Source organism: Rana temporaria, chromosome 3, assembly GCF_905171775.1.
Source record: "Rana temporaria chromosome 3, aRanTem1.1, whole genome shotgun sequence".
Lineage (NCBI taxonomy): Eukaryota > Metazoa > Chordata > Amphibia > Anura > Ranidae > Rana > Rana temporaria.
The window spans coordinates 60256339-60276128 of NC_053491.1; the positions used below are offsets into that span (position 1 = coordinate 60256339).

The 19790-nt window shown below is 41.3% G+C and overlaps 1 protein-coding gene across 3 annotated transcripts in view; it reads right to left on the minus strand.

The window, feature by feature from the left end:
* SLC12A1 (solute carrier family 12 member 1) overlaps positions 1-19790 on the minus strand; it is a 221636-nt gene that overhangs the window by 169775 nt on the left and 32071 nt on the right. For all 3 annotated transcript variants that reach the window (XM_040342655.1, XM_040342654.1, XM_040342656.1), the window contains exons 3-4: positions 6211-6330; positions 3537-3612 (exon numbers count right to left, since the gene is read on the minus strand). In XM_040342655.1, the coding sequence (XP_040198589.1) occupies positions 3537-3612; positions 6211-6330 (196 nt within the window). The remainder of the gene's footprint in view (positions 1-3536; positions 3613-6210; positions 6331-19790) is intronic.

A 19790-nucleotide genomic window follows, 5' to 3' on the forward strand; every position in this document is an offset into this window, starting at 1 on the left:
AGGACTGCACTAAGGTAAAGGAAGCGTTTTAGGAAAATATTGTTGCTACAGGACAGGCAAAACAAACAATTGCTTGGGGCCCCGAGCTGGCCTGGGGCCCCCAACTTCCCCTTCCCAGGCTGTAGCGTGGCCGAGCTCCTCTTCCTTCCACCTGGAGTCCTGTCAGTCGTACCTGGTACCGCGCGTGGTACAAGGAGATTCAGTTTCCTGTTTCCGGCCAGACTGACAGGAAGTGCACACTGAGTGCTCACTTCCTTTCAGTCCGGCCGGGAAGACAGGAAACTGAATCTCCTGTACCACGCGCGGTACCCGGCACTATATGATAGGGGTCTGGGGAAGAGGCAGGGGGAAGAGGAGCTTGGCCACGCTACAGCGGCAGCCTACAGGGAAGAACGGGAGGTAAGAATAGAAAAAAAAATTGTGTAGTGTTAACGTAGGCTTTGCATGCGGGGGGGGGGGGAATTTTGCTTGGGGCCCCCAAATTCCTTCAAATGGCCCTGAGCACTATGGTAAGCCATAGTTATACATGAAAATATTCCATGATGTAAATTATTGAAGTACTTGGAATACATAAGTTTATTTGGCAGGTTAGGGTAAACAAAAGAAATGTAGAAGCTAACATTGCTGACCTGTGCTTCTTAAAACTATAGTTTCCTGGTGCCTGGTGGCCACTGTGACTCTGACTATAATGTGAATTAAGACCTCTCACTTTTCTGTCTTCTTTTTGTTCTTCATATGCAATTTTATGAGTCAGTGACCCCAAAAAATATTATAGCAAGGGGGTCATGATAACATTTGCAGAAGGCAATCGGCAAAAGGCAGCTTCGATATTTCTTTTATATAATGGTACACATCCTCTTTTAACCACAGAGGGGTATGTACCGTTTATGGCTCTTGCATTTTTTTTTTAATACTGCTCTTTTCTTTTATAGCTACTTGTTTAACAAAAAGTATTAACAAAAAAATTAAGGGGGGCTGCATTTTTTTGCACTTTGTTTGATTTCACAACATTTTGCACTTTGAATTGTTATGCACTGCATTGTATTTATTTGTAACATAATTTCTTGTTTATTTTAGTCACTATTGCATTATTGATTTGAGTAAAGCGCTTAGTGTTTTTAACACTTGGGGTTAGCAGCTTTACAATCACATATCGTATATTGAGTTAAATTTCACTTAGAGGTGCAAGGTTTTATTTTAATTATTTTAACAAAAAGTATTTTATTAAAACAAAGTGGTGTGGAAGCTGAAACATATTAATTTAGGTGTATTCACTTCACTTGTGGTTTCAAACATGGCTTTGCCTTTAGAAGGGCTGTAAGCAAAACATTTTAAATAGTAAAACCCCAGACACGTCTGTATAATCTCAAGCAGCTTGAAATTAAATGACTATTGGAAAACATTTATTTTGAAGCAAGGAAAACATGTTCCTCTGGGTGACAGATTCACATCAAACTAACTGAAAAAATAAATTACGCCAATTCATCAGAAAACTGCCAATGTGCCATCTAACTATAAAATGACTTAAAAGGTTAATTTTAAATATACAGCCATGCTGTGTAGATCTGCCATGTATATTACAAAATCACCTTTTTTTCAATAAAAACTTTTTAATAACATTTTCAACACTCTGCCATAGATAAATAACCTTAAAGAGGAAAATCCTTCTGGCCTCAATCACACCTGGGAGCAAAGTAACACTTCTTAATGACCCAAATAAGTTACCAAACTGCCCTTAGAAAACTAATTGTGCATGAAAGCCCAAAGCAAAGAATTGGCAGGTTTCAAAATGCTCCCTTTTTATGAGAGGACAGAGACGCGGCTGTACCCCCGTGGCTATAAGGTTTCATTTGCTATGCATCATAAAATCACCGAGTACTTAATTGTCAGGCACAGCATATGCTGAAGTGCAGGCCAGAGAAAATGAGAACTTTCAGAATTAGTAATATTTGTCTTTTGTGTGAAACTATCTTTCTATACATCTCAAATGACCCAGTTCTGTTTTACAGCTTTGGCATAAGTTTTTCTCATTAAGTGAATGATGAGTGCACAATTAAATAGTGCCTATGGGTAAAAATGTCCTTATCTTACCATTTGTGCACGTTGTGCAATTAGGAGGATGTATTGGCTAAATTCTTCTTTTCAACACTTGAGGTCAATTGGGGTATGCTCTTATTCATAGACTGAAAAATTCATTATTGCTCTGAGGCCATTAATGCAATGGGTGTATAAGCTATCCTGTTCAAACAGGTGTCCATACACCCATATATGCATTGGGGTGAACCACACCTGAATAAAAAATTTGGTGTTTTATAAGTGTAAAGCCTCGTACACACGATCAGTCCATCCGATGACAACGGTCCGAAGGACCGTTGTCATCGGTTAACCGATGAAGCTGACTGATTGTCTGATGTGCCTACACACCATTGGTTAAAAAAACGATTGTGTCAGAACGCGGTGACGTAAAACACAACGACGTGCTGAAAAAAACGAAGTTCAATGCTTCCAAGCATGCGTCGACTTGATTCTGAGCATGCACGGGTTTTTAACCGATGCTTTTGCATACTAGCGATCGGTTTTGACCTATTGTTTAGGCGTCCATCGGTTCAATTTTAAAGCAAGTTCCTATTTTTTTGACCGAAGGTTAACTAACCGATGGGGCCCACACACGATCGGTTTGGACCGATGAAAACGGTCCATCAGACCATTCTCATCTGATGGACCGATTGTGTGTACACGGCCTAAGTCCGCTCTATATTTGGTGCTCTATAAACCTATACAAGGACCTCTTGTTAACAGGTTCAACCTCATGATACAGGCATACCCCACTTTTAAGTACACAATAGGGTTTATTTACTAAAGCTGGAAGGTGCAAAATCAGGCTCACTTACGCATAACCAACGAGCTTCCAGGTTTTATTACCAAAGCTTAATTGAACAAGCTGGGGTTAGAAGCTCATTGGTTTCTATGCAGAAGTGAGTCTGATTTTGCACTTTCCAGCTTTAGTAAATAAACCCCATTGTGTACTTAAAAGTGGGGTATGCCTGTAAAAAAAATATAGTGTCCAACATTAGGCTGTTGTGATCAGACTATTGGCAATGTTGGCAAGCTGACGTGTTTTGGGGACGCATCCCCTTCCTTAGAGCTCCTGGAGCTCTGAGGAAGGGGGTATGTCCTGAAACATGTCAGCTTGCCGACATTGACTATAGTTTGCTCAGTCGTTACCACACTGGTTGATGATCAGAGATTGTTGTTATGTATTTTACTCCTGTCCTTTGTGAGTATTCAATCAGCTATTTGGTTTTGTGTTTTTATAATAAACCTTGGGTAATGCACTAGGCGTTTGCGCCCCCTGTGTGTTCTTTTGCCTTACATCGTATAGTATTAGTAGCTCTCGTGGAGATTGTATAGATTCCTAGAATTTTATTCTAAGCTCTTTTGGGAAACAGCAACCTTTGTGAAAGAGTTTAGTACTCTGAAAAGGCCTGAAAAACATGTATCAGTGCTATGTAAATATGGCAAATAATAATACTTACCAATTCCAGCTTGACCTACAATCCATGAAAGGCGAATGAAAAGCATCACACCCCATATGTTTAACATACATCTGACCTATGAAAAAAGTGCATGGAAATAGATTTAGGTGTGGAAAATCAAAACATTTTATTCCACTGAGGAGCAATTTACTTTAGCCACTACAGAACTCTGCAAACCATATGCAGTGGGCACTTTTTAAAGTATAACTAAAGGTAGGAGGGATTAGAACACCCATCAGTTTGTATTGCTGTCTGTGACCCTATTAAAGAGATTCACCCTATTTGTCCTGTTTACCATTATCATTGAAACTAAAATAAAATCACAAATTCTAGGTTGTCCCCAGAAAGATAAAATCTTCTAATGGGGGCACTAATTCTGGTGACCTGGAGGTCCACAAGAAACTCCTTTAATTTGCAGAAATTTCCTTTGGCTACGGGACAGAAAGTGAAGGAAAATCTCCACAATGGAACACAGATGGAGAAAAACTAAATCTGAGTTATAACCCTCCCTTGCTCTATTCAAAACAAAAAAATAGATTTTGCACACAAACAGCCCTAATTATTTGGTCAATGCTTACTTAATACCATCATGTAGTTCAGCCTAAACTATTTACACAAGATAGGATACTTCTCTTAATTCATACTGTGAGTTTTGGCCTTACCACCTGGGTATTGCAGTAGATATTGAAGTTTAACTGGTTGCCGACCAGCCGCCGAAATTCTACGTCGGCAGGTCGGCTCCCCTGCGCGAGAGCCCGTAGCTCTACATCGCCCCCTGCTCGCTCCTGACTCCCGCGCACGTGCCCGGCGGTCGCGATCACCGCCGGGCACCCGCGATCGCTCGTTACAGAGCAAGAACCGGGAGCTGTGTGTGTAAATACACAGCTCCCGGTCCTATCAGGGGAGAAATGCCTGACTGTCTGTTCATACAATGTATGAACAGCGATCAGTCATTTCCCCTAGTGAGTCCACCCCCCCTAGAGTTAGAACACACCCAGGGAACATACTTAACCCCTTTCCCGCCCCCTAGTGTTAATCCCTTCCCTGCCAGTGGCATTTTTATAGTTGTTTGAGAAGTTGTCAACTTCCTTACTAGCTTAAATAAATCTGGCCATTCACATTTAACCTCTCCCATTAAAGTGCTTGTCCCAACAAATTGGCACTAACTGGATTTTTTTTGCTTTTCACATTATTCAGCAATTTGCAAATGTCTATTGACCATGTCTAGTACTAACAGTCACTAACAGTCATTCCACAGTCAAATTTGCTTAGATCAAAAATCCTCCCCAGAGGAGTCACACAACAACCAAATCTCCTAACCATGTCTGTTTTTTTTTGTCAGGGATCTAAAAACTACGACTCGCTAAAAGATTTTATCTGGCCTGCAGCTGATCTACACAGTCAGCAGTCTGATGGGGAACCTGATGTAAAGAGGGACTTTGATGGTGTAAGGGAGACTCTACTGTAGGAGGACCCTGACTTTGATAACAATCATTATTTTTATTTTTGTTTCATCTTTATCTTTAATCCCTTCACTGGTTTCCCCTACCCCACCGTATAAAATTCAAAATGCTAACCACAACATACAAGGCCATTCACAACATCGCCCCCAGCAACATCACCAACCTCATCTGCAGATATTGCCCAAATCGTCCCCTCCGCTCTTCCCAGGACCTCCTTCTCTCTAGCTCCTTTGTTACATTCTCCCTAATCTGTCCACCTTTAGAGATCCCTGAAAACCTACTTATTCAGGGAAGCCTACCCCACACCCACCTAACAACTGTCCCAAGCCACCCCCATTAAATCATTCCCCCGCATCTATTAACTTTTGTACCACCACCACCTCCTTTTAGAATGCAAGCTCTACGAGCAGGGCTCTCATGCACCTTCTGTATTGAACTGTACTGTAATTGTGCTGTCTCCTCTCTACACTGTAAAGCGGCACTATATAAATCGTGTATAATAATAATAATAATAATAATAATAATCTTTATTTATTTCATTTTATTTGTTCTGCACCATATCATGCTGATAACAAAAAAAAACGTATTCATTCATTTAAATTTTATTCGCACTTTCATAAAGCTGTTTTTATTTTGGCCAGAGAATTTTTATAAAATATACAATGTGGCCCTCTCAATGAAAAATGTAAGATTCCTGCTTCATGAATTAAGTCGCAGCCTCATGACTGGTTGTTTTACTGTTTGCATTAATGATCAGATGTTCCTGAAACCACTTTAGAAATTGGGGGAGATTTACTAAATCTGTTGCATTTAGAATCTTATGCAGTTGTGCATGGTATCCAATCAGCGTCTAAATTCCCACTTGTTCAATAAGGCTTTTGCAATAAAACCTGGAAGTTGATTGGTTTCTATGCAGAGCTGCACCAGATTTTGCATGCTCCAGTTTCAAAAAATAACCCCCTTATGTTTTGTTTATTAGTATTATAGACTGGGAAAAATGAAATGTCTGTTTATAGGAATAATTGGAGCTTAAAATTCTGGAATTCTGGTTCAGTCCATTACTTTATTCTTTACGGTTCATGTTTAGTGGAACCAAATATATTTGAAACACTTGTATACCACATGCATTTAAATAGATTTTCATGTTGCTAGCCAATTGTATTTTTTTTAATGGCAGACTTTTTAAAAAAAAAATTCAATGGCAGACTTACCAGTACACCTTTTATCCATCCAAACTTTACAAATCCACCCTTTTGTTCTTCTGGATTTTGCTCTTCCTCATTCATGACACCTTCTCCATTGGAAAATGATCCAGGGGTGACTGCAACATCCTATATATCAGTAAAATAACAATTACTGCTATGTCTTTTTACAAAAGAACAAACAACAAACAGTAGCTAAGCAAACGGCTCAATGGTCCTATAGGTTTCACCAATCGCTATAAAAAATTTTAAGGAATATTTTTTAATACGGTGAATCATAAGTGATGCCACTATTCTCTAAAAAAAAGTAACAATCATTATATTCTCTAAATGTATGTTATGTTTTTCATAAGTGACATATAAGTGATGACATCATTTATTCCATAGTTTCCAACTATAACTCACTTGGAGGGACAGTTCTTCTTTTGGAATCAAATAATTTTCAGCTTCTGCTTTCCTCAATAGTCCCTTTTTTTGGCCTAATGTATAGACTTCGACAAAATGTATTGTTTAAATATTTATACTACACCAAACCTTTTATCTAAAAGCAACATTTTTGCAAAGACAGTATAATTAGTGATGAACTCGAGGAAATATTTGTATGGCATACTTATTGTACATTGGTGCAGCTTGGCACAATGTAAGTATACAGTTCTGACACTTGATGGACCTTTCAGCTTCCGGAGTAGAGAAAGAGGGACACCTTTTTGCCCTTTTAGCCCGCAAAATCTGGAAATACAAATGACTGGTTAAAGCTGAACCCCAGGAAATATTTGTATTAAATACCAGCTTGACAAATTGTAAGTATGTATTAGTTATACCTGAGGGGTCATTGGGGAAGCTGGAAATCACTGTAGTGTTTGGCACTGGTAAAGTGATAGTCACAATTTTCCATGTACTGTTTAGGTTTTATGTGAATGGCTGCCCAATTGCACACTGACCACATGGGTTTGCTAACTTGGCACGGCCACGACCCATAGAACAGCTTGTACTTTTTTTTAATGAGTACAAGGCATGCTCTGATTCAACAAGGTGGAGACTGTGATGTCATTGCCCCTCCTCTTCATCTCTTCCAATCAGAGAATACTATATATACATTGAAAAAATACAAGGTACTCTATAAATAGTGGCAGTGCCTAGTGAGCGACCTTCTGTGTTCTGTTAGGCAGCCGCTCACATAGATCCTGAGCAGGACCCAGAAGATGGCGGCTATTACTGTAGTAGGGCAGCAATCCATCATGTATGAGTAAGGCCCCGTACACACGACCGAGTTTCTCGGCAGAATTCAGCCAGAAACTCGATCGGAGCTGTATTCTGCCGAGAAACCCGGCCGTGTGTACACTTTCGGCCGAGGAAACCGACAAGGATCTCGTCGGGCCAAATGGAGAACATGTTCTCTATGTCCTTGTTAGTCAACGAGGAAACTTGGCTCGCCGAGATCCTCGGCGGCTTTACAAGGAACTCGACGAGCAAAACAATGTGTTTTGCTCGTCGATTTTCTCGGCCGTGTGTACGGGGCCTTATACACACTTTGGATTGAATTGTGTCAAACTGGTATGCAATACATATATTTCCTGGGGTTAAAGCGGATGTGCCATGGGGAAAAAATATTAAAAGCCAGCAGCTACAAATACTGCAGCTGCTGACTTTTAATATTAGGACATTTACCTGTCCTGGAGTCCAGCGCTAATCGCAGCAGAGCACGAGCGATCGCTCGTCTCTCTGCTGCTCCCCCCGCCATCCACGCTGAGGGAACCAGGAAGTGAAGCGCTGCGGCTTCACTGCCCGGTTCCCTACGGCGCATGCGCGAGTCGCGCTGCGCCCGCCGATTGGCTCACACGCTGTGTGCTGGGAGCCGAGTGTTCCCAGCACACAACGGGCGACAGACGGGAAGTCAGAAAAACCCGTCTTTTGCCCGTAGCGTGTGGCCGGAAGTGGGTGCAAATACCTGTCTTTAGACAGGTATCTGCACCCCCCTCCCCCCTGAAAGGTTTTAAATGTGACACCGGAGGGGGGGAGGGTTCCGATCAGCGGGACTCCACTTTAGGGTGGAGAACCGCTTTAAGAAGTAAGCAGTAATTTGAATTTCCTACAAACTTTGAGATAAAAGGTGTCCCTCTATCTCAGCTCAGGAAGTTTGAAGGTTTTAGTCTCCAAATATAAATATCTTGCACATGGTGGTGTTGATTTACAGGAGTAGTTCACTTAGTAAATGTTCACTTTGCAAAAAAATATGTTCACTTCATAGCGTAAAAGGAGAAGTATAGCCAAAGCTTGTTTGACCGTACTTCTCCTATGGATCACAGGAGTGCAGTTTATTCTGCACTCCTGTGACCTGTTTTCAGCAGACAGTGGGCTTAAGCCAACTGCTGGTTGACGTCACAGATCCGGTCCAAGCTCAGGAAAGATCACAAGCATATGGTCGGGATCTGCCCACATGCTTGGACCGGCACCTGGCTCAGGCTCTCAGTGAACTACTGAGAGCCTGAGCCAGTGGCTCCCGCCCCCTCCACAGCCCAGCGCTTCATATGCACTGGGGGGCAGAGCAGAGAGCCAGTGACTGACAGTCACCAGCTCTCTGCTTAGGGAGCTCTGATAACTGAGCGAGCAGCGGCGTTAGATCGATCGGTTCTCAGTCTTAGGCCCCTTTTACACGGTCGGACCGTTCAGGTCCGCCTGTCAGTTTTTTTCGGCGGACCTCCATACAGGTCTATGGAGCATCGGATGTCAGCGGTGACATGTCGGCTGACATCCGATCCGCTAAAATCTGACGGATGGTGATCTGTCCCCCGCTTAGAGCCAGAGGGGGATAGATGCAGCATTGGACAGATGCTGAATCCACCTAGGTAAGTATGACCCCCCCTTCCAAAAAAAAACATTTCCAGTATGAGGATTTACTTTTTTTTGGAATCATACTTAGCTAGATGGATGCAGCATCAGCCCGCTGTCTGCTGAAAACGAGTCATGGGAATGCAGAACAAACTGCAATTCTGTGATCCACAAAAGTACACCCAAACGATCTTTAGTTGTACTTCTCCTTGTTAGTAAATACTATGAATTTGAGTGCATTTTGAACACTCAACCACATGCAAAGGAAATGAAAAAAGAACAGGATTTTTACTAGCAAATTTTGGCAAATTTTAGGTATTCCAAGTAAAAACAAGTTCACCTTATTATTATTAACATTCACTTTTCAACATTAACATTCACTTACCTAAAGCTTTCCATTCACTATTTGAGGGTTTTTTTTATTTCCTTTTAAAATCATTGAATCAATTTTCCAATTGTTAGTGAGATCAAACCCAATGGTCATTTTGGCAACAACAGTAATGTTAAATTTAACAGTGAATATAATTTCTGTTTGGGGAAGTTCCTACACTCCAAAATCTAATTTAAAAGCAATTTAAAAGTACTGTGTGACGTTTGACACAAGTGTTTGTACCAATGTTTGTTTGAAAATCTACTAGTGTATAGCCAGATAAAATGAAAAGTAAATCAGCCCCACTATGTTACAAACACTTAAAGTGGTATTAAACTCTAAATTTTAAAAGTTGCTAACAAGTTGGGTTTTGATTTAAGGACAGCCACACGCCTATTTACGTCAACAGAATGGCACGGACAGGCATATGAGTGTACATTAGACAGATATGGGAAATCGTGCGAGCTTAATTGCAGTTAAAAAGAAAAAAAACGAAAAATAGACAGGCTTGCCCTGAGGCTTCAATTTGTAAATATCACGGATTTCCACCTCGGATTTAGATTACAGCTCCACTTAAAGGCCCTGGCTGGGGTTCAGCCGCAAGCTCCCAATTGCTTGCCTTCTGGTAAGCATACACCCTATTTACCTTCGGTGTTGATCACGTTGGCTTCATTTGTATCTATACACATTTTTTCTACACATGTTTTTTCCCTACAATTTTGAGGACTTGATTGGACCAATATTGTTCGGACTATATTATATTGAGCATCAATATTCAATTATTCACTAATATTAGCGCAACTTATTTTTCTATTGCTTTGTATTCTTGTGTGTATATCACATTTTTGTTGCAGCTCACTTTTTTATTGTTATGTATATTTAGTTTTTTAGCGCAGTAATCACTTCTTGTTCATATGGGTGTACAGGTACGTCCCCTTTAAGATGCTGTGAGCCCGACCGTGGGTCCTGCGAATTTGATGGCTGTGAGGATACCCGCGATCGTCTCACAGACAGATAGAGCGGGGAGATGCTAATGTAAACAAGCATCTCCCCACTCTGCCTAGTGACAATGACACTGATCTCCGCTCCGTGTAATCGGAGCGGAGATCAGTGTCATGTCACACACAGCCCATCCCCCCTACAGTAAGAATCACTCAACAGGTCACACTTAACCCCTACAGCGCCACCTACTGGTTAACCCCTTCACTGCCAGTGTCATTTTTACAGTAATCAGTGCATTTTTATAGCACTGATTGCTGTAAAAATGACAATGGTCCCAAAATGGTGTCAAAAGTGTCCGATGTGTCCGTCATAATGTCGCAGTCATGATAAAAATCACTGATCGCTGCCATTACTAGTAAAAAAATATTATTAATAAAAATGTCATAAAACTATGCCCTATTTCGTAGACGCTATAACTTTTGCGCTAACCAATCAATAAATGCTTATTGCAATTTTTTTACCAAAAAAGATGTAGAAGAATACGTATCGGCCTAAACTGAGGAATTTTTTTTTTATATATTTTTGGGGATATTTATTATAGCAAAAAGTAAAACATTTCAAAATTGTCGCTCTATTTTTGTTTATAGCGCAAAAAATTAAAACCACAGAGGTGATCAAATACCACCAAAAGAAAGTTCTATTTGTGGGAAAAAAAGGACATACATTTTGTTTGGGAGCCACGTGACATGACCGTGCAATTGTCAGTTAAAAAGTGGCCTGGTCTTTGACCAGCGAAATGGTCCGGGGCTGAAGTGGTTAAAGAAGAGACAATATTGGGGGGGCCACCTGGGGGCTCATGCAATACAATAAAACATCTGGGGCTAGATTCACGTAGCTGCGCCCCTTCTTACCTACTTAACATTGGCTGCGCCACCTAATAGCAGGAGCAATGTTACGCCGAAAAAGCCTTACACAAACGACGTCAAAAACTACCGCCGGGCGCACGTACGTTTGTGAATCTGCGTAACTAGGTAATTTGCATACTCTACGCCGAAAACGACGGAAGCGACAGCTAGCGGCCAGTGTGAGAATGCACCCTAAGATACGACGGCGTAATAGAATTACGCGAGTCGGATCTTAGGCTAATGTTGGCGTATCTAGCTTTCTGAATACAGAAAGTAGATACGCCGGCGCAGCTTTGAATTTATGCGGCGTATCTATCGATACGCCGGCATAATTCTTTGCTGAATCTAGCCCCTGGTTTATTACTGCTTTAAGTCACTTTATTATTATCTGGATTTTTATGTCTTTTTTTCAGATGCTAGCCGCTGTCGTGTCATGGAAAATTTCCTAAAAAATGAACAGAATAAGCAATCAGGTAGCTTTATTAAAATCTCAGTTCCGAGGTAGAATTCAGCTGAATTATGACCGCGCCAAGCCATGAAGTAGTGGGTAGAGTGCATAACATTTTGACAGCTGTATGCTTCATTTCACAGAGAATATAAAAACATAACTGACAAAAATCTTTTCTCTGCAGGATATAAAACGTCTTGGTGTAAATAAAAAAAATAAAAAAACACAAGCACACAAGGCAGAAGCAATTCTGCAAAGCCCGAAAGGAGTATTTTTGTGTTATATTACAAAATGCATTTCCTGAGTTTCCAAAGTACAGTAGTATTGATATAGTATAAATGTGAAATTGTTTTCTATTCCCATTTCCTGAGTAGAGAGAATTTAATGCATAAGCAAATGATCTCCTGCAAATATACCACTAATTTGGTTAACCCTCGTATGCCTGTATCTAGACAATCTGTGCAAGGCATGGTGGTTGTTAGAACTGGGAATTGGTTAATAGGGAAAGTTTGCAAGCAGCTTTAAATACCAATGTGCTGGATGCATACCACTGATGAATATGCATATTTCTATTTGTAGAGCGCATACAGCCACATTTAACTGACAAAAAAAAGTTATTGCCACCTGAAACCGGTTGATTCTAGAATATTCAGAATTAATGCATGCTTTCACACTCCATTACCACAAATAACGCTTCCTAATGTTCTATTAATGTGCTCTGAATTCCTATGTTTGCAGTAACAATTACTCATTTACTAACAGATTTTTCCTAAGAAAACTATAAGTCATGCAACACACAACCCTCCGGACAGACCGCTATTATAAAGGAAACTGTTGAAAAAACAGAAAAGTCACCTAGGATTCGGACTAAACAAGCGGATAGTAAAATATTCCACGGATATAAAGCATTTCAGTTCATGTATTTAAAAATGCAGACTCACCCCTTTGACACATTGGCATCCGCTAGAGAATGCCATCTGGGAGTCTATGCAACGCAACCACATATAAAGCAAGGTCACTAACCCGCTTCAGTACCTATACAAGAAGCTATATGGCCTCGTACACACAACCGAACATGTCTGCTGAAACTGGTCCGCCGGACCAGTTCCTGCGGACATGTTCGGTCGTGTGTAGGGCCGACCGGACAATTTTCCGGCGGATCGGACAGGTTTCCAGCGGACAACTGTTTCTTAGCATGCTAAGAAACACGTCCACTGGAACCATGTCCGCCGGACATGTCCGATGGTCAGTATGATTTATCGGACATGTCCGCTGGCCCGAGAACCCGCGCATGACGTCGAATTGATTCGACGCATGCGTGGAAGCTTTGACCTTCCGCGTCAGAGAACGTCGGTGTCGTATACGTCACTGCGTTCTCTGTCCGCTGGGATTTCGGTTTGATGGTGTGTACAGCCATCAGACCAAACTCTCTGAGCGGACATGTCCGATAAAAACGGTCCGCGGACCGTTTTCATCGGACATGTCCCCTTATCTGTACGGGGCCTAAGAGTAATGCCCTGCGTTAGCGGTAAAGCGCTGCACGTTTTGTTGGAGCTTTACTGCTATTTAAGTTGTGCTTTTCGGCCGCTAGCGGGGCACTTTTAACCCCTGCTAGCAGCCAAAGAAGGGGTTCCAAATCGCTTTTCAGGCCCATCCATTTCAATGGACAGGGCGTTTTGGGAGCAATGTATACAGCGCTCTCAAACCATCCCAAAGATGCTGCTTGCAGGACTTTTTTTAACTGCCCCAATGTGAAAAGTCACACTGAAATGAATGGGAGGCGCTTTTCAGGCGCTTTACAGGCACTTTTTCTAGCGCTAAAATGCCTGAAAACCACCTCAGTGTGAAAGGGGTCTAATTCAGAAGGACAGTAGAAAGAACAATGGTGAGGTGCAGAAAAATATCAACCAATCAGATCAATATTTTTCTCTGATGTTACAACATTATATCTTAAAGGGGTTGTAAAGGTAAAAAAAAATGAGTCCTTGCAGGGGGGAGCCGAGACAGCCGCCGGGGACCCCAGAAGACCAGGTTTGTGGGCCACTCTGTACAAAACAAGTTGCACAGTGGAGGTAAGTATAACATGTTTGTTATTTTAAAAAAAATAACTTTAGTGATCCTTTAAGTATATCTAGAGTCTAAACAGAGTAGTGAAGGGTTAAAACCCCCACCAGGTTATGTTTTTGCTGTCTGTGCACCATTGGGTAAAGTTCCCTTCAATACCTGTTCCATAAATGCAAGAGGAAGTTAGATGAAGTTTCCCAAAGTGAGGGAAATTTCTCCTATAGACAGTTGTCTATCCCACCTTTAACCACTTCAGCCCCAGGTGAATTGGCTGCCCAATGACCGGGCCATTTTTTGCGATTCGGCACTGCGTCGCTTTAACTGACAATTGCACGGTCGTGCGCCATTGTACCCAAACAAAATTGACATTCTTTTTTTCCCACAAATAGTGCTTTCTGGTGGTATTTGATCATCTCTGCGATTTTTATTTTTTCCGCTAGAAACAAAAAAAGAGCGACAATTTTAAAAAAATACATAATATTTTGTACTTTTTGCTATAATAAATATCCCCAATGTTTTTTAAAAAAGCTAATTTTTTCTCAGTTTAGGCCGATATGTATTCTTCTACATATTTTTGGTAATAAAAATCACTATAATTTATGACGGATACATAGGACACTTTTGACACACTTTTGGGACCATTGGCATTTATACAGCGATCAGTGCTATAAAAATGCACTGATTACTGTAAAAATGTCACTGGCAGAGAAGGGATTAACACTAGGGGGCGATCAAGGGGTAATTGTGTTCCCTAGTGTGTGTTCTAACTGTAGGGTACTGACTAGAGGAAATTACAGATCATGGTTCCTAGCTATTAGGAACTCACGATCTGTTTTTCCTCAGCTCACAGAACCGGGATGTGTGCGTTTACACACATGTCCCTGTTCTGCGTCTCCTGCCCACGATCACTCGCGGCCGGCGGTCATTGCGACTGCTGGACTGGTCATGAGCATCGCCTCCCCCCCCCCCCAATAACGGCGGCGCCTGGTCCTTAAGCGGTTAACTAACAACTGAATCTTTTAATTCTCCCATCAGCTCATCCCTCACAGTTATTGCCCTTTGTTCCACTTGCCCCTCCCTGTTAGATTGTAAGTTCTGAGGAGCAAGGTCCTCCTAACACTCTTGTATTGAATTGTGTTGTAACTGTACCGTCTCCCTTTATAATGTAAAAGGCTGTGCAAACTGTTGGCACTATATAACTCCTGTATAATAAAAAAAATATATATATAATAATGCCTGATCACATGCAAGGAAAAAATAATAATTTTTGCTTGCATATGATTGGATGATGGAAGTCAGAAGAGCGTCACCTCATTCACATAGCTGTGAGGAAAATTCCCTGTACTGTGCAACTTCCCTTGCAAAGTGAACAGTCTAGTTTCCTGCAGTAAATCAACCCCAAAAGAAATTGCACTATAACATGGTGCACTGATGAGAACAGAAACCATAAAAAATAATGTGGTTTCTGATTTTTTTTTTCTTTTTCTTTTTTTTCTCTCTTTTTCTTTCTTTTTTTCTCTCTTTTTATTGTCTTACTTTCTCTGTGTCTGCTGTGTTTGAGCAGAAGTATATCAGGAACACTCGATAATAGCAAGAAATTAATATGGAAGAATAGGTAAAAATTCCTAGTAGTTAGGATTTTGCTATTTCTAACCGTCTTCTCTCTCTAGTATTTTTGTCTCTATATATATACAGCGGTTATGTATCAGAGAGTAAAGCCTCGTACACACGCTCGGTTTTCTCAGCAAGAACCAGCAAACCGTTCCGAGTAAACCGTGCGTGTGTACGAGGCTTTCAGGTTTCTCGTCAAGAAAACTACCTAAAATCTCGACGAGAAAAATAGAGAACATGTTCTCTATTTTCTCATTGTGATTATTGGCAGTGTTTTCCTGCCAAGAAACTAGAGAGTGTGTATACTTACCTGTCGCCGTGAAAACCCGCACATGCTCGAAATGACTTTGACGCATGCATGGTAGCTTCCTAGGCATACAGTACATGTTGCCGAGAATGTGTTTCTAGCACGACAGCATTGCTTTGATTCTCGGCGACATGGTGCCAACATCTCGCACTCGCTGGAATAGACAAAGCACATTCCAGCGAGCGCGTCATAGAAGCGACGGGGATCCGACTTGGATTCCCGCCAATTCTAGCTGCGGCATTTGGTATGCATTCCTGAGAGGGAGAACTCCACGCCAATTTTAAATAAAAAACCGACATGGGTTCCCCCCCCCAGGAGCATACCAGGCCCTTAGGTCTGGTATGGGTTGTAAAGAGACCCCCCCTACGTCGAAAAACCGACGGAATGCATACCAAATGCCGCAGCTAGAATTGGCGGGAATCCAAGTCGGATCTCCCGTCGCTTCTATGACGGCTTTGTCTCCATCGCGGCAAGCCAGCTCGGCGCTGGCTCCCGCGATGGGGCTCGTAGGTGGTCAATCTCGCCGAGAAAGGGAGAGAGATTGACACAATATCGCGGTCACCTACTGTAGGTAGGGTGCAGCAAGATGGCGGTGATGGCATCGAATGTGACGAGCGCATGCTCGTTGTACGCGATGACGTCATCGCGTTCATGCCTTCCAAAAGAACTGCTGTTATTTTGAAAGGAGTGTCTGTACACTCGGGCGGCAAGAGATTCTTGCCAAGAATCTTGTCAGGAAAAGCGATAGTTTTTTCCTGACGAGATTCTGGCCCGTAGGCTTAAGATCCGGAGTCATGCCCGGGGAATAATCCGCATTAGGAATGGCTATGCATGTTTAGGTTTTCTTTATATGTTTTGAGTGGAACCTGTGTGTAAAAACAAAAATAAATCCAATAAAATGTGATTAAACAAAAAAAAGATTTCGATTTCCATTATCCAATTAAAAATCCATACATTAAAATTTAATTCATTTAAAAATACTTAACAAGAGCATGTCAGCAGCAAAGAAACAAAAAAAAAAAAATGTTGGGAAACTATTCACTTCACTGGACTTTCAATATAAGGCATTTTCGTCAGAAACTAGACAAACAAAAGAGTTGAACTCATTGGCACCACTTAGTACAGCAAATCTGCTGTAAATGTAATGACTTGATGGTCTTGATGATTTCACCACAAGTTTTAAACTGTGTGATTCAAGTACATTATCTCTAAAATTCACAGATAAAATAAATCACATCGATTTTCAGGTCGTTTTGTGATACGCTCAGGCCTATCAGGAATAGGGTCAGTCCAGGTCCTTAGGAAATAACTCATAGCGTGATCATTCCTTATACCAAGCAGTAGGTAGGAATAATTTTCCACTAAAAATGTTCCTTTAGAATTTAGTGCACAAAAAGTGTCAAATTTATGGGGTCATTTGGCACAGTTAGAGTATTATTTGCTTGGCCTTGGTGCAAAAGCTACTTGAAGTAATATATAACTATATATCAGAACATTCAAAATGTGTCTTTGATTGTCGCCTGGGCGACTTTTTTTTGTGAATAATGCAGCATTGTTCACCGAACTCAGAAAAGAACTTAACCTTTTATCCTTGACAGCCTAAAGCATGTGGCAAGGAAAAGTTGAAAATGATTTTTTCTATTGAGAAGGGGTCTGTCTTGTTTGATGTCATTATTTATTAGCGGAAATAAGAGCACTGATATCAGCTGACATATCTTTGTCCCAGCATCTAGGTAGATAAAATAAGTCTCGGACAACATTCAATTTTGAAAAGATTTATTCATGTAAACTAATCAACATTTGGGTTGTCAGTCTGGCTTCATCAGAACATATCATCTTGGTGAAGATGGATTGACGTGCCGGCTTGTTCATTTCAGCTTGTACCATTATGCAAATGAACCTTTTCTATATTTACAGGGGCTGCCAAGCTGATTTTATTTATGGAAATTCATACAGCAATGGGTTCAATGTTCTCCTGTATGCAAGCAAGATTATACTGTTCGGCCTAATGTATGCTTGGAAATTTTTCCCTAATAAATGCCCTATGCTTCACGCAGACCAGGTTTTTTTTTTGTTGTTTACTGTTCATCAAGTTCCTTGTCAAGGTTTTCAAACAAGGCCTTCTTAAAATGCAGCGATGAAACATTTTATAATTTCTTATCTGAAAAGCAATGTTGTTGGATACACAAACGATATAGGCAACCCATAAATGTGAGATTATTGTCCTCCAATCCAGGTGATACTGACATACCCAGAAAGTGATTTTATGTCTATGGGTGCACTGCAACAAAGACTGATTGCAAGGCACAAAAATTACCATGATTAGTACAGCAGCAGGTTGCTCCATTCTGAAAATCTGCAGAACAAATGTGTGTGGCCACTATGAGTAAGCCATACATGGGCGAAATGCATTGGGAGGCATGGGTGTAGCACAGGGGTTGCAATTGTGACCCCACCCCTAGCTCCAGGGGGCCCACAGCTCTGCTCCCTGCTGTCATATTACATTTGATTTTCTCCACAAAATCCCAGAGCTGGAGTCCAGCTCTGATCCACCTTATGTCCCCCAGGGCCCAAGCCAAGCTCTATAATCTAGTAATCAGCTGTTTGCCTTCTCCCCAGTCCACACCCTTCCTCTGCTCTTATTGGCTGGGGTCATGTCATTATTAATATGGGGGAGGGAGGTGAGGTCATGTAATTAATAGGATGGGGGGAGGAATGGACAAGATCATGTGATTACTAGGATGGGGGGGGGGGTCATTTGATTACTAGGATGGTTTCTACAAAATATTTTAAATTACCCTCTCAATATGAACATACATCTCTGAAATAACTCTTTAGCCACTCTGAGTATCTTAATGGGAGTATCTTGGTGCGCAGGTAGTAGTGAGGGGCCCTAGGACAACTTTTGCATCAGGGCCCACAAATTTTAAGCTATGCCTCTGTTGGGAGGGGTTCTTCTATGGGTGGGAAAACAAGCTAAAGCATAGTCTCCTAATTTTTCATCATTTTAGCCTTACAGTCTGTGGATCCTGTGCGCAGTCAGGCACCATTTTATTATAGATAAATGTGCATTAGTTAGTTCTTTATTTTAATATTTTATGTTTATGGTCTGACATACATTGGTGTGGCTGCATAAATCTAAGATGAAAGTATTGCTTCTCAACTCTGTTTCCCCAAGGACAGACCATGTTTTCCCACTACTAGGTAGGGACAAAGTTGTATTGTTTAGCATACTGTTTAGGTCAACAAAAAGGATTATCTCACAGACTAGTCTAGTAGGAGAATGGAAAAACATTAAATTTTCCTTTACAGAGCTAAGAAAAATCACCTTCAGACTCCAGAAATTATCTGTGTGGCCCTGCCCAGTGCTCTATTGCCTCGCTTAAAAAATGACCCCAGTCAGGCCCGGCTTCTAATGTGCATATTCACTGTAGCCACATTCATTCCTGTGGCTGGTTAGTTTGTAAAGTTTGTTAGTTTGTAAACGGTGGTAGCCATGCCCACATACCCTTTAAAGAGACATTTCTTTCATTTGGTAGCATTTAACTATACTAGGAGCATTCAGGGCCACAAGCCTTAAGACCTGCTCACACCTGAACAGAGTGATTTTCAGGTGTTTTTAATTGAGAGTTTTCCAAGCATATTATTAGCGGAGAGAGGGACGGAGAGCTATTGTTTTGCCAGAAAACATGCAAAAAATGCTGGTAAAACACTTGTAAAAACACTGACAATGTGCATTTTTCCCATTGAAGTCTATGTGGCCAATCTGTCTCCAATCTGCTTAAAAGAAGATCGTGTACTTTTTTCAGCGACAGGCATTTTGCGATAAGCAACAAAATGCTCATCAACATCACCATTTAAATGAATGGGATATGGTTTATTGAATGTATTCAAGCTACAATTTTCAAGCAGAAAATCGCTCAGCTGTGAATGGGACCTAAGTGTGCCCAAGCTTACATGCGATGGGGATGCTGTATCTACTCCAGAAGACACATTCAATCTACATGATGATTGATGAACCAGCATTCACCTACAGTCTCCAGGCTTACTCTGAAGCCTCGTACACACGACCGAGAAACTCGGCGGGTGAAACACATCGTTTTCCTCGTCGAG